Below are 14,984 nucleotides of genomic sequence, written 5' to 3'. Positions count from 1 at the left end.
ATTTTTTTAAAAAAGAAAAGAAAACACATGAGTTTTATAGGGAAGGACATGTCAAAATAAAAAAAATGGTATTATGAATACAAAGATTGATGAGTTGGCCATGGTTTGGGCTTTTAAGTAGGGATTTGGGGGGCATATTTTTCTCTTTTAAAATTATTTTAGATCTTATTACCTTAAGATCACTCCTGATTTTATTTACAACTGATAGAAGATACAAGAATTATAAAGAAGCTTTTAAAAAGAAATTTTAATGAAATATTTCAGGTGTAACAGATACCCATAAACAATTTAACCAAATTTCTAACATCAGGATATTATATAATATTGTTTCAGCTTCACATTTTCTAAAGAAATAAACATAGATACTTAAGGACCCTCTACTTCTCTCTCTTCCTGTCTCTCTATTTCTCTTGAGAGATAATTGCTGTCACAAATTGGTTTTTCTCATTATCTTGTATTTTTAATTTTATGCTCCAACCACATATATTTAAATATTTATGAACAGGATCTAATACTGTTTTACATGTTTTTGGACTTTGTAGAATTTTTCCCAAATTCTATGAATCATTGAGATTTATCTATGTTAATAAATACAACTCTGCCTTTAACTTTAAGTATTATAGTATTCCATTTCATAACTATTTAAATATTCTCCTGGGAATGAGCAGTTAGGTTTTTCCAGGTGTTCTTTTTGTTCACTTGTTTGTTTTTGTATGATGAATCAGCTGTCACAAACATCCTTGTATAGGTCTTCTAATTCACGGGGGAATTTCTTTGATCCAGGGCACATAGCGAAAGCAGAACTGCTGGGTGCAGCAAGGGAGCCTTGTGCACCTCACTGCATGTTCCAAATAGCTCTCCACATTTGGACTTGTACCATTGTTTCAGAATTGCTTTTATTCCTTGCCAACACTTGATATTATGAAATTTTAATTTTTTCCTCTTTGACTCGTGTGAAGGTATCAACCGATAGTCATTGGTGCCAATTGAATGCCAACAGGAATCCCCAGTTTGGGGTGTGGTGAAGAAGTAAACTTTATTCAGTGTAAACATCTCAATTGTGTTACAGTGCAATTATGAAATAGCAGAGCTATGCAACAGCACAGCTGTGAGGCAGCCTTGGGGCAAAGCCCCTCTTCTGTTAGACAGCTCTGCTCTGCCTGCTTTGCTCCAACAAGACATCTTCAGTGTCTTCAGTCTTGGATGAAAAAGGAAAATGTGGTCTCCAAGCCAGAGGGGAGCTGACTTATATAGAGAGAAGTCTCTGTCCCTGGCCCCTGATTGGTCCATCCTCTTGCAGCTAAGGACTCCAAATCCTCACAGTTTAATTGGTCCAAAAGCACTGTCCTGACCTGGTTGGTGTGGCTTAGTTGCTTGGAGCACCCTCCCCTAAACTGATTGATCCCAGTCAAGGCACATGCCTAGGTTGCAGGTTTGGTTCCCTGTCAGGGCACATGCAAGAGGCAACTGATGGATGTTTCTCTCTTCCACTGATGTTTCTCTGCCTTTCTCCCTCCTTTCCCCCCTTCCTAAAATCAATAACCATGTCCTTGGGTGAGGATTAAAAAAAAAGCACTGTCCTGATTGGTCAGTATGGAGCTGCTCAGATTGGTCAATGAAGATGCTAGTGGATATAACTGTACAGCTCTGCTCAGAGGGGGAAAGCCCCAGTCCTATTGGTCGAAATAGGATTCCAGGAATTCCTTTATTAGGACTAGCTCACATGGCAAAAACACAGTGTAGATGGGCAATTCAGTGCAGGAGGCAGGAACCTTAATGCAGGCTTCTTCCTGAAGTAAGGTTTACATGAAGAGAACCTCCTTAGAAATACCTGCTGGGCTCTGGGGTTTTTTTTTGTTTGTTTTTTGTTTTTTTAATTTTGAGCCTGGTGAGGATCCATTTTTAGTAGATATCTTCTTTCTGAGTCTACAATGGTCTCTCGTTGTTTTTACCTGCTGTTCTTAGATTATTAGTGGGCTTTTGCCTTGTTTGCTATGCTAATGCATGGTTCTATTTTTCACTTCTGTGATGTGTTCATAGACAACATTTTATCTTCGAGATGTTGGTTTTGCTAATGTGTACTTATTTACATAAAGTTAATTGTAATGCTTCATTATATATGTTGCTTTTAATTTTTTTATGGTGTTTTCTATCATACAGAAGTTTATAATGTAATTAAATTCACCATTATTTTTCTTTGTAATTTGTGAGATTATTTTTCCCCTAAGAGATTCTTTACTAAGAGTCTATTTTTTTTCACAAGTTTCACAATTTGGCTTCTCTCATATAGCTTCTTAATTTAATTGGATCCTAGTATAGATATACTTTTATTTTTATGATTAACCACTTTTCCCAGTACTGTTTATTGAATAATCTATCCTTTCCTCACTAGTTTGTAATAATAATAATGATAACTGTTATTATTGCATGTTCATTAGGTGTAAGGTAGTATTCTGGAAGCTTAACCTGTATTAAATTATTACCCCTTGTAACAGCTCTAAAAAATAGGTATTGTTATGCCCAAAGATAAAACTACTGAGTCACAGAGAAGTTAAGTCACTTGCCCAAGGTCACAGAATTCTCACCCAGACTTTCTAGGTCTAGAACCCTCATGTTTATCCAGTGTGCTGACAATATAGTATATGTGTACAGATGTGTTTCTGGCACTCTATTCTGTCCCATTGGTCACTTTGTCTATTGCTGAGCTGGCACAACACTGTCTTAATTACTATGATTTTAGATAAACCTTGGCTATTTTATATTTTTTTTGTTCTTTGAATTTTGGAATCAGCTTACCATGTTTCATAAAAATTCCCATTTGAATTTTATCTGGAACCTCACTGAAATTATAGATCAATTTGGGGGAAAATAGGCACCTTCATGATACATGAGTCCTTCTATCTATTATAAGGGTCTGTCTCTCCAATTATTCAGGTCTTCTTTTATGAATTTTAGAAAATTTAATAATTTTTTCTATTGATGTCTGCACCTTTGGGTTAGGCTTTTTCCTAAGTTTGTTTTGTTGTTTTCCCCCAATACCTGTTTAAAATGAGCTATTACTCTTATATACAAAAACTATTGATTTTTATTTATTATCTTTATACAATAGTCTTGTAAACTCATATTAATTTTAAAAGTCTTTAAATTCACCTGGATATTTTATTTGGACAAGCCTTATCTGTAAATAGGGAAGATATTTTTCCTTTTGATTTTTGGGCCTCTTAATTTCTTTTTATTGTTGTATTGCATTTTTCCAGAACATTCTATTATAATAGTGATTGGAAGCTTTTATTTATTTATTTAAACTTTTTGAAGTATATTTTATTGATTATGCTATTACAGTTTTCCCAATTTTTCCCTCTTTATCCCCCTTCCACCCTGTACCTCCAACCCTCCAGCATTCCCCCCCACCTTCTTTCATGTCCATGGGTTGTATATACAAGTTCTTTGAATTCTCTTTCCTATACCATTCTTAACCTCTCCCTGTATATTTTATGCCTATCAATTGTGCTTCTAATTCCCTGTACCTTTCCCCTCATATTCTGTCCCTTCCCTTCCCCATTGAAAACCCTCTATGTGATATCCATTTCTCTGATTCTGTTTCCATTCTGGTTGTTTGCTGAGTTTTTGTTTTCGTTGTTTGTCTTTTTTTTAGCTTCAGTTGTTGATAGTTGTTTGTTGTCATTTTACTGTTCTGGGCTTTGATCCTCTTCAATTTCTTACATAAGTCCCTTTAATATTTCATATGATAAGGGCTTGGTGATGATTACCTCCTTTAACTTGACCTTATCTGGAAAGGACTTCATTTGTCCATTCATTCTAAATGATAGCTTTGCTGGATAGAGTAATCTTGGATGTAGGTCCTTGCCTTTCATGACTTGGAATACTTTCCATTCCCTTCTTGCCTGTAAAGTTTCTTTTGAGAAATCAGCTGATAGTCTTATGGGCACTACTTTGTAGGTAACTGTCTCCTTTTCTGTTGCTGCTTTTAAGATTCTCTCTTTATCTTTAATCTTGGGTAATGTAATTATGATGTGCCTTGGTGTGTGCTTCCTTGGGTCTAACTTCTTTGGGATTCTCTGAACTTCCTGGACTTCCTAGAAGTCTATTTCCTCTGCCAGATTTAGGAAGTTCTCCTTCACTATTTTTTCAAATAAGTTTCCAATTTCTTGCTGTTTCTCTTCTCCTTCTGGCACCCCTATGATTCAGATGTTGGAACATTTAAAGTTGTCTCAGAGGTTCCAAAGCCTCTCCTCATTTTTTTGAATTCTTGTTTCTTCATTCTGTTCTGGTTGAATGTTTATTTTTTCCTTCTGCTCCAAATCATTGATTTGAGTCCCAGTTTTCTTCCCTTCACTGTTGATTCCCTGAATATTTTGCTTTATTTCACTTTGTATAGTCTTCATTTGTTTCTTTATTTTGCGACCAAGTTCAGTCAGTTCTGTGAGCATCCTGATTATTAGTGTTTTGAACTCTGCATCAGATAGATTGGCGATCTCCTCCTTGCTTAGCTTTTTCTCTGGAGTTTTGATGTGTTCTTTCACTTGGGCCATATTTCTTTGTCTCGGCGTACCTGTTATGTTGTAAGAGAGGAGGGCCTTAGGTATTCTCCAGGGCAGGGCAAACCTCTTTGCTGCATTGTGGTGCTGTCTGTTGGGGAGGTGTCAGTGAGAAAACAATGCGGCTTGCTTGCTTAGCTCTAGCTCCACTTTCCAATGAACTCTCAGTTTCCCATTCAGCCAGCCCTGCCTTGCTCCTGAGGTCTGCGGCCTTGCCACAGGACTTCTTATCCTGCCTTGTCCATGTGGTCTGCCTCCTTGCTGCAGGCCCTCCGCCCGACCTGCTGCCTGTTGCCTACCTACTGGTTTGGTTGAATGTTTCTTTAATCCCTTCATTGTTGGAGTTCCATGCAGTTTGATTTTTCTGGCAGTTCTGGTTGTTTATTGTTTTTACATTGGTTGTTATTCTCCTTTTGCTTTTGCGAGAAAGTGAAGGGTTTCTACCTAGGCCTCCATCTTGGCCAGAACTCCTGTTCAAGCTTTTAAAGTAGGGAGCCTTGAATTATTTCTTACATTCATGGGGTACTTCTAAGTTTTAAATTTGTATATACTTGCCTTGGCTGGTGTGGCCGAATGGATTGAGTGCTGGCCTGTGAACCAAAGGGTCACTGGTTCAATTCTCAGTCAGGGTATATGCCTGGGTTACAGGCCAAGTCCCCATTAGGGGGTGTGCAAGAGGCAACCACACATTGATGCTTCTCTGCCTCTCTTTCTCCTTCCCCCCTCTCTAAAACTAAATAAATAAAATCTTTTTAAAAATCTAAAAATAAATTTGTGTATACTTTGTTTTTAATACTCCACTTTATTAAAATGACATTTCTTTTTATTTGTAGCTTGCTAAAAGTTAGAATATTGAATATTTTGAAAAGTTGCACATACAGTACAAAGAATTTTTTGTTGGAACCATTTGAAATTAAATTGAGATACCTTTCTCAAATACTTCAGTGTGTATCTCCTACAATCAAATATGTTCTTTCACATAATCATGGTACAACCATCAAAATCAGGAAATAACATTAGTACATATTACTACCACCTAATCCTCAAACCCCTCAGGGTTCATCTGTTGTCCTAATAACTTTCTTTATAACAAAGGATTCTAATTCATGACTTCCATATGGTTTTCATGTCTCAAATTATCTCTTTTTAATTTGTCAGTAATATGTTAAATGCTTATTTTCTGCTGTTAAACCATTCTGATATTTAACACTTTGATCATATTTTAGTCTAATATACTGTTAATGTTAATTTGCTATTATTTTTAGTTAACTTCATCAGTATAATTTATATAAAACAAAGTATACCTGTTTTACGTATATAGCTCGGACAGTTTTTTTTTTTAAATCCTCACTCAAGGACATGTTTATTGATTCTAGAGAGAGAGGAAGGGACAGAGAAAGAGAGAGAAACATTGATGCAAGAGAGAAAATTGATTGGTCATCTCCTGTACACACCCCAACTGGTCATTGAACCTGCAATCTAGGTATGTCCCCTTACCTGGCATGAACCTGCAACCTTTGAGGTATGGGACAAAGCTCCAACCAACTGAGCCACCCAGCCAGGGCCAGTTCAGAGAGCTTTAAGACCTGTATTTACCAATGTAACCACCACCACCAAGATACAAAACACTTCCATTACTGCAGAAAGTTCCTTCATGCCTCCTTACATTTACTTCCTTCCTACCCCCAGTTCCTATAAATTGGTTGTGTCTTTTCTTGATTCTCATATGAAAAGAATCCTATAGTAGGTATTCCTTTGTGTCTGGCTTTTTTTGCTCAGTGCAGAATTTTCTCAGTACAGATTCTTCCATGTTATTTATTGCATGTATCTGTATTTTTTAGTATCTGCATAGTATTCCATTGTATGTATATATCTCAATTTGTTTATCCATTCACCTGTTGATTGACATATGTGTCATTTCCAGTTTGAGGATATGAGGATAAATCTGCTATAAACATGTATATGAGTCTTTGTATGTGGGCTTATACTTTTATTTTTCTTATATGAAGACCTATAAGAGAAATGCTGGGTCATAAAGTAAGTGTATGATTAACTTTAAAAGTGATTGCATCATTTTACACTTCTACCAACAATATGTAAGAGTTTCATTTGTTCCACCTCCTCGACACTTGGTATTTTCAGTGTTTTTTGTTTTAGCCAGTCTTGTGAGTATATGTTGGTATCTGAGTATGGTTTTAATTTGCCTGAGGGTTATTAATATTGAGATTCTTTTCATGTGCTTATTCAACATTTGTAACACTTTCTGTAAGTGTCTGTTTAAATGTTTTGCCTATTTTTAATTTAATTGTTTTTGTCTTATTATGAGTTGTAAGAGTGTTTCCTATATTCCTGATACAAGTCTTTTGTCAGATAAACATTTTGTGAATATTTTCTTCCAGTCTCTGACTTGCCTTTTTTATTTTCTCATCAATGTCTTTCAAAGAGCAAAAAGTTTTAGTTTTGAGGAAGTCGAACTTATTAACTTTTCTATGTAGTTTCTGCTTTTTCTAAGAAATCTTTGCTCATGTGCCAGGATCACAAATTTTTTTTCTTTGTGCCCTTTTGTTATTTAAGTATATGTGTAATGTTCATCTTTAATTCTGAGGTAGATTTGATTCTTTTGGTTTCCAGTAACATAAAGAAATAAAAGAGGCTATCTGATATGGTTGCAGGGGCTTTTCATGGTTCCAGAAGGCAGGCATGCAGGCAGGTCTAAGAAACAAGCACTGGAAAGCCATCAGGAACCCAGGATGTGCTCTCTAGCCCTTGTATTTGTTTTCTTCTCTTTGCACACTGGCTTGCTCTGACCATGTAGTTCAAAGCCTCTTCCACTTTCTAGGATAGGGAACCTGATTGTTTCAGTTTGGGGACAGAGCCCCAACCTGGTCCAGTTAGCCATTGGGAGTTGGGGTTCTGTAATAGAAAACAGACTGGGGGTTGGGGCCACTTCCAAAGAAAAGCAGTGTGGCTTGTGATCTGCCCACATGCCCCCAAAAGTGGTCACTATTCTACCATCTTCTACTCATGGTGAGTACTTCGTTGTACCATTTTTGACTTGTAGCTTTCACCATTAATTTGTTAATTCTCCGGGCTTTTTCATTCTCCCAATCTGCAGTTATATTCTTCAGCACTTGTGGAAACTGAGGATCATGATCCATGTAATTATGATAGAAGTTTTGATGTGGAAGCAGTAAAGAAAGAAATCTGTAGAGGAAGGAGGTTGGTAAGTATAAGTGATTTTATTACTCATACAAGATGAACAGATCCTTGGGATACCTTAAAAAGAAAGTCCGTTTGATTGATAAACCAAGGATAGAGATGTATCTTGGAGAGCTGAAAGAAGTGGGACCTTTATTGGAAACTCAGATTGGCTGAACATTTAATATTTTAAGATAAATGGCCAAATGCTTCATCAGCAAAATAGATGTGAGTTAGAATGCTTTTGGCTGTAAGTAGAAGGAATACCAACTTAAACTGGCTTTAACAAGAAGGATGCTTATTTTCTCACTTAGCCAAAGGAGAAACAGCCTTCAAGGTTGGTTGATTCAGTGGCTCAATGATATTATCAAGGGCCTATCATGCTCTCCACCTTCCTATCCACAAATTCAGCTAGTCCCCTTGTGTTCATAGAATGGCTTCAGGCAGCAACTGAATCATGGGCTTTCTTGTTTCTGTCTAAGGAAAGAGAAAGTTCATCCCCAAACATGGAATAAGAGCCCTTCTGAGAGTTTAATTGGACCACACCCTTCTTCCTTCACCAATTACTAGAGGTGACTATAACTAATCAGGATCTACCCTTGCAGCTGGGGTCAGCTCCCAGTGATAAGGAAAACTACTGAGTACTTACCTTGCTGGGTCCATTGCATTAGACTTCCTCCATGAAAGGCCCTTCACAGCAAGTGTTAGTACCTAAAGCCCTTACCACTGCCATGATGAGGTTAATGATCTGAGGAACATTTATTTAGCTCTTGCAAGGTGTCAGCATATATGGACAGTTTCTTCACAGCTTGACATGCTCTGAGAAGAATCAGCACAGGGTGCTCAGCAAGCAGGTACCTCACTGTGGCTGGGGCACAGGAATCCTTCCTAGTTGAGTGAAAATGAAGATGAGGAAGTGGGAATTTGGAGAAAGGGGACAGGATGTGCAAAACTGTGGAAGGCAAGAATGACATGGCACATTTATAATACTGTAAGCCTATGACTCTCCATTATCTGTATTGACTTCATGGAATTCCATAGGATATCCCATGTCCCAGAGTGCATGAAACCATTCCCTTGTTGTTAGATAATGAGTTGATTATGGTTTCTCCCTATAACAACTAATGCTGCAGTAAACATCTTTGTACATATATATCCTTGTGTACTTGTTTGAGTGGTACTGTAGAGCATATTCCAAGAAGTGGAATGGCTGAGTCAAAGAGAATTCACTTTAAAAATTTTAAAACATGCTGACAAACTGTCCCCCAGGAAGGTTGTACCATTTTGTACTTCTGTACATAGTGGATGAAAGAGCACTGCTCCCAACCCTTGACAAAAATTAATATCTAAACTTACTAACTTTTGTCGGTCTGAAAGAAAATTTTATTTTGCATTTCCCTGGTCACTGGAGAAATTGAACATTACTTTTCTTTAGGCTTCTCTTATCCTCTCAGCTCACCCAGCTCCAGCAATTCTTCAGTGATCCCTTTACAGTAAGTGGTTCCACATCATAACCATGGTCCCTGATTGCAGCCACTCTCTTCCAAATACCCTGTACTCCCTCTCCCTATCCCCCACTTCCTTACTCTCTTAGCAAAGCCCCAATCCCAGTGAAATGCATCTGTCTGTTGCCTGCTTATCTGCATATGCTGAGTAGCACCTATACTTGAGTAGTTGGGAATTGGAGAAAACCCACAAATGTGTTGGCTGATCTCACTAGATTCATGGCTACAGACCTCAAACAGACCTTCAAAATACTTCACTCTCCACATTTACTATTTCATATTTTTATCTCTCTTTAAAACCTCTCCCCACATCAACTTCCCATTCCCAAGTTAATAACTACACCTGATTTTTAATAGACTTTATTTTTTAGAGCAGTTTCAGGTTCACAGAAAAATTGAGGGGAAGGTTCAGAGATTTCCCATGCCCCTCACACATGCACAGCCTTCCCCACCATCAATATCCCCCACCAGAGGGTACATGTGTTACATAGTAATGAACCTACATTTACAGATTATAAATACTCACAATCCATAGTTTACATTAGGGTTCATTCTTGTACATTTCTTTGCCAGGTTTTTACTGAGAAAATGGCAGCTATTAGATAGGAACTCCTAGTTCCTTCCACCTACCTCTGTCCCACCTGGGCCTCTGTCCTGTGAAAGCTAACCCTCCTTTTGGACTTTGGGACTAGTGCCCTTTCCTTCTTAAGGAGTAGACCCTTATGAACATGATCAACAGATCATGTCATCTTTAAAAAAAAGCTCCTTACACACAAAAAATTTGTCAATTGCAATGTCACTTTTCTGTCCTTTGTTGACCTTTTAGCAGTATTCATTACACAGTTGTCTGTGCCCTGCATCTTGAAGCACTTTATTCTTTTGACCTCCTGGACACAATCTGCTAATGTATCTCTTACTTTCTAGCTGCTGTTTCCTAGGCACTTTGGCTGTTTTTCCTTCTCTGCTCAACCTCTAAAGTTTGGAGTACCCAGTGCTCTGCCCTGGGCTCCTTCCTCAATGTGAACAGCCTTCCTACATGACCTCATCTAGTTCTCATGGCTTTAATACTGTACTTATACCAGTGGTTATATCTCTAACCCTGATGGCCAACCTGACACAGCTACATGGATATCTAACAACATTTCATGTTAAACTGGCCAAAAAAAGAACACAGTTCCATCCCCTACACACACACATACATACACTCCATCCAAACTTGCTCACTCCTCACTTCAATAAACAGCTATCATTCATCCATCATCATCTCATCAACCTCCCAGCCCAGCAGCATCAAGCCTGTCAGCGCCACCCTACAGACCTTGCATCCTCTACTTCTCTATCACTGCTCTGCTGTAACGAAGTTGCTGGTCTCCCTCTTTTGGATGGTTAGTGAACAATACTAATACTTGTCTTGCTTTCTCTCCTGCTCATTCTTACCAGAGCCCATTCCCCACACAGCAGCCAGAATAGTGTCTTAAAAAATATATTGTTCACTTTATGCTCCCCTTGTATGAGGATAAAACCCTAACTCCTTACCCTGGCTCATAAGCCCTACGTGTTGCAGCCCTTAGTACTCCTTAGATCTTATCCCAGACTCTCCTGTTGCCTTCCTTTCTGTTTATACAACACTAGCACCCCCTGCCCAGCACCGTCCTTCCAGTAAGCTTGCCAATGGAGTAGCTCATTGTTGCTTACAGAATAGGGCTTTCTGCTTAGAATGTCCTTCTCTTTGTTTTTTGTTTTGTTTTGTTTTTGCATGCTAGGAGCTCTTATTATTCACATCTAAGCTTCTTTATCACCTCCACAGAGACACCTTTACTGATCACCTAGTCTGAAGTACAGACCCAGTGATACTGTGTGACTTTACCTTATGCTGATTCTCTATAAAGCATATATCACTGTGTTTTTAAGTTTGTTTTATGTGACCATTGTCTGTGCCCACTATAATGTTAACTATATCTGGGCAGGTAGCTCATCCATTATTGTTTACTCATCCTAGAACAGTCCCTGCCACATCACAGCTACTCAATAGTCTTTAAATGAATGAATGTTTATTAGTCATTATATTTCTTCTCTGATTTACTACTTCTCATTTTTCTATGGATTAGCAGCCTTAACCCTCTATCAAATATGCGACAAACATTTGTCTTTCAATCTTTTCCTTTATATTTTAATGGTATCTGCCACCATAAAAATAGAAGTTTAAATGTTTTATATGTATAGTCAGATCTATCTGTCTTTTTCTTTGCAGCTTTTGGGTTTTTCTGCCCTGCTTAGAAAGTCTTCCTTATCTCAATATCATACTTTTTTTCTTTCTCCACTATTTTCTAATTTTTAAAGTTTTGTTATTTTAAATACAGTTTTAGCTTTAATCTGTGTGGAATTTATTTGGGAATATATTGTGAGGTAGGGACCTAACTTTTTTTTCCTGCAGATATGACCAGATGGCCCCCAAAATTAAATGATCATTTTTTGTTTCCTGATTTAAAATTCTGTCTTCAGCATAATCTAATTTCTCACTCATATTCGAATTTTCTTTATTTATAAGGCTGCTTGTGCTGACCTTGGGATATTGTGTGAGCTCTCTCCTGTTTTGCGAGATGGTTTCTTTGTGCTTCCACTTCATGCAGCCAGAGTGTAATGTAAATCAGCCTTGGTCATGGCTCAGATTTCCCTAAACCAGTTAGAGTACAGTGGCCATATACTGTCCTCCCAGCCATTTATATACCACCTACATATGTAAAATACCAGATCAACAGACTAATTATAAAGCAAGAGAGCAAATAAATTGAACTAAGTAAAACCTTATTACTCAGGGGTTTTTTTTTGTTTGTTTTTTTAATTTAAAATTTTGGGCCCTACTACACAGATTCCAGAAAGGTTTCACTTTATTTCACGTTGGTCTCAGTCGTAATTCTGTAAAACAGGCATTGTTTAAGAGTCTGGGTCTAAGAGGAAGTACTTGGCTGAAGATTATACGTCTATTAGTGGCATGGCCAGGAGCTGCCCTAGCCATAGACTCAGTGTCCGTAACAGGCCCCCATGCCTACACCTGGACAATTTTGCCAACCTTGCTTTTGGAAATCTCTTTTTAAAAGAGAGAAAGAGATTTTTTTTTAAACACAAAGGGTTTTCTGCTTTTAATCAAATCATTACAAAATAGTCTGTGCCAAGCATTCTAGTTTGCTAAGTGACCAAATGTAAGTAATGTACCTGAGGATGTTAGGGTTGCTGACTTAAAAATAACATTTAATGACATGTTTAACTTTAAATTTTAGGAAAGATTATACAAAACAGATACTTACACAGTAAAATGTATTCTTTTGTAGAAATGCACATTTTGTGGTAAAAGAGGAGCTACCGTGGGATGTGATGAAAAAGCCTGTGCCAAGAATTACCACTTTTTCTGTGCCAAGAATGACCACGCAGTTCTACACACTGGATCTGAAGGAATTTATAAGTATTTAATAAAAAAGTTTTAAAGCTTCATTTGGGGGACTTGAGTAAGGAATAGTTAGATTAAGGCAAGGAGATTTTTAAGCTAATATTATGCAAGTTGTTTCCAAGTAAGAACTTGGTTTGGGGGTCCTTAGTTGGGAACCTGACTTCATAACTCCTTCTCTATATATCATAGGAAGAAAATAAGCAGGATTGATTTTGGTTTTGGCTGTACTCTTCCTACATCCTTCTTTCCTGGTAGAAAGCATTAGTTGTCATAGTAGTGTCTGTGACATACCTAATGGGTAGCCATGAGACTGGGAACCAGTTCACATTTGCTCTTTTCTACAAACAGGAAAGGAGCCTTACTTGTTAGCCACAGGTCCATTATTTATCCATCTTGTCTGCTGAATGAATGTCTTTTCCCACCATTGTCACCACTATCTTACCTATAAATAGATTCTAAAAATAATAAACTATGCTGCAAATACAGTAATCAGTACTTTAGCCCATGAAGGAACTTGTTTGTATTGCTTTTGACTTTTAAAGGTTGTTTTATGTCTTCAATCATTCTTTAGTTAATTTTGACCCAATAATGCATATTTCAAGTCCAGTAGAATTATATTTGTTTTATCTAGGAAGAAACTTGAGCTTCCTTCTGATGAAAAGTTTGAGTTCAGTTAAATAATCACACAGTATAGTAAAAATTAATCAGTAAGCCAGTTGCTAACTGAATTGATTCAGGTCATGCTAAGTTAACTCATGTAAACAAAGTATAAAACATGTCATATAAAGTTGAGGAAAAAATTCTTTCTTAAAAATAGTTTTGACTTGTTTAAAGTTATGAAATGGAATAAAACAGAGAATAATTAAAGTTGAAGAACCAGGCAGACACTTATTTCTTTAGGGTACATCTGTAATTGTGATTGACATTTTAAGTTCTAGTGAAATATATATGTATATATACAATCACAATGTGCTGAATAATAGGATTAGTTAAGTGAGAGCATTATTTAATTTTTGTAAGATCTGTTATATTCCTAAATGATATTTTAAAATCCCATATGGAAGCTAGATGTTTTCTTTCTTGTGGACACATATCTCCAATATTAATAGCCATTTTATGCCAGGAATACTTCCAAGCACCTTATAAATTTTAATTTATTTAATCTTCATAACAGCCTCACAAGGTAAATACTGAGGAAACTGAGGCCCTGAAAGACTTAGAAATTTGGACCCAGGCCACACAGCTTCAGGGCTCTAGATTCCTTGCTCTTCACCACCATATCCTCTTTAAGTGGAGGATCTATATATGCAAAATTATACAGGCTTGCATACAATTAAAAGAAGTTTGTTAAGTAATTTTAAATCTGATTTTGAGCAAGCTCCATAGGTATTTTGTTGTTTGAAACTGGAAAGGTAGCCCTGGCTGGCGTAGCTCAGTGGATTGAGTGTGGGCTGTGAAGCAAAGTGTCCCAGGTTCAATTCCCAGCCAGGGTACATGCCTGGGTTGCAGGCCATAACCCCCAGCAACTGCACATTGATGTTTCTCTCTCTCTCTCTCTATCTCCCTCCCTTCCCTCTCTAAAAATAAATAAATAAAATCTTAAAAAAAAAGAAACTGGAAAGGTAATATGTAAATATGTTAATTTTGTATTATACTTCTTTCTATATTTAATTTCCTGAGAAATTTATGGATTGTAATTTTCTCTTTTACTTTTTATTGAAGTATAACTGACATACATTATATTAATTTCAGATATATATAGCAATGATTTGACATTTATATATCTTGCAAAGTGATTGGCATACTAAGTCCATTTATTTTCTGTCACCATACACACTTACACATTTTTCTTGTGTTGTGAAATTTTATGGTTTATTTTCTTAGTGACTTTCAAATTTGCAATACAATATTATTGACTACAGTCACCAAGCTGTACATTACATCCCCATGACTTATTTATTTTATAACTGGAAGTTTGTACCTCTTGATTCCCTTCGCCCATTTCACCCACATTCTATTTCACCCACGTCCTAACCTCTTCCTTTCTGGCAACTACCAATACTCTGTTCTCTGTATTTCTGAGATTGGTTTTGTTTGTTTATTCTTATTTTTTAGATTTCACATATAAGTGCAATAATACATTGTCTTTTTCTATCTGCTTATTTAACTTAGCATAACAGCCTCAAGGTCCATCCATGTTATCAAGAATGGCTGAATATGATTCCAGTGTGTGTGTGTGCATGCTGCACATCAACCACGTTTCTTTACCCACTCATC

The 14,984-nt window shown here is 37.0% G+C and overlaps 1 protein-coding gene across 8 annotated transcripts in view; it reads left to right on the top strand.

The window, feature by feature from the left end:
- The window catches only part of LOC123807501 (histone-lysine N-methyltransferase SETDB2-like), a 125,795-nt gene that overhangs the window by 79,895 nt on the left and 30,916 nt on the right, over positions 1 to 14,984 (top strand). For all 8 annotated transcript variants that reach the window (XR_006783658.1, XR_006783657.1, XM_045821409.1 and 5 more), the window contains 2 exons: positions 7,675 to 7,782; positions 12,592 to 12,722. Coding sequence is in view for 6 of the 8 variants with exons in the window: in XM_045821409.1 (XP_045677365.1) it covers positions 7,675 to 7,782; positions 12,592 to 12,722 (239 nt within the window). In the remaining 2 variants the exon portion in view is untranslated. The remainder of the gene's footprint in view (positions 1 to 7,674; positions 7,783 to 12,591; positions 12,723 to 14,984) is intronic.

This window comes from Phyllostomus hastatus, unplaced genomic scaffold, assembly GCF_019186645.2.
Source record: "Phyllostomus hastatus isolate PE091 unplaced genomic scaffold, TTU_PhHast_1.1 phas_scaffold_46, whole genome shotgun sequence".
NCBI lineage: Eukaryota > Metazoa > Chordata > Mammalia > Chiroptera > Phyllostomidae > Phyllostomus > Phyllostomus hastatus.
The sequence above is the reverse complement of the archived record's forward strand: the minus strand, read 5'-3'. Positions and strand labels throughout refer to the sequence as shown.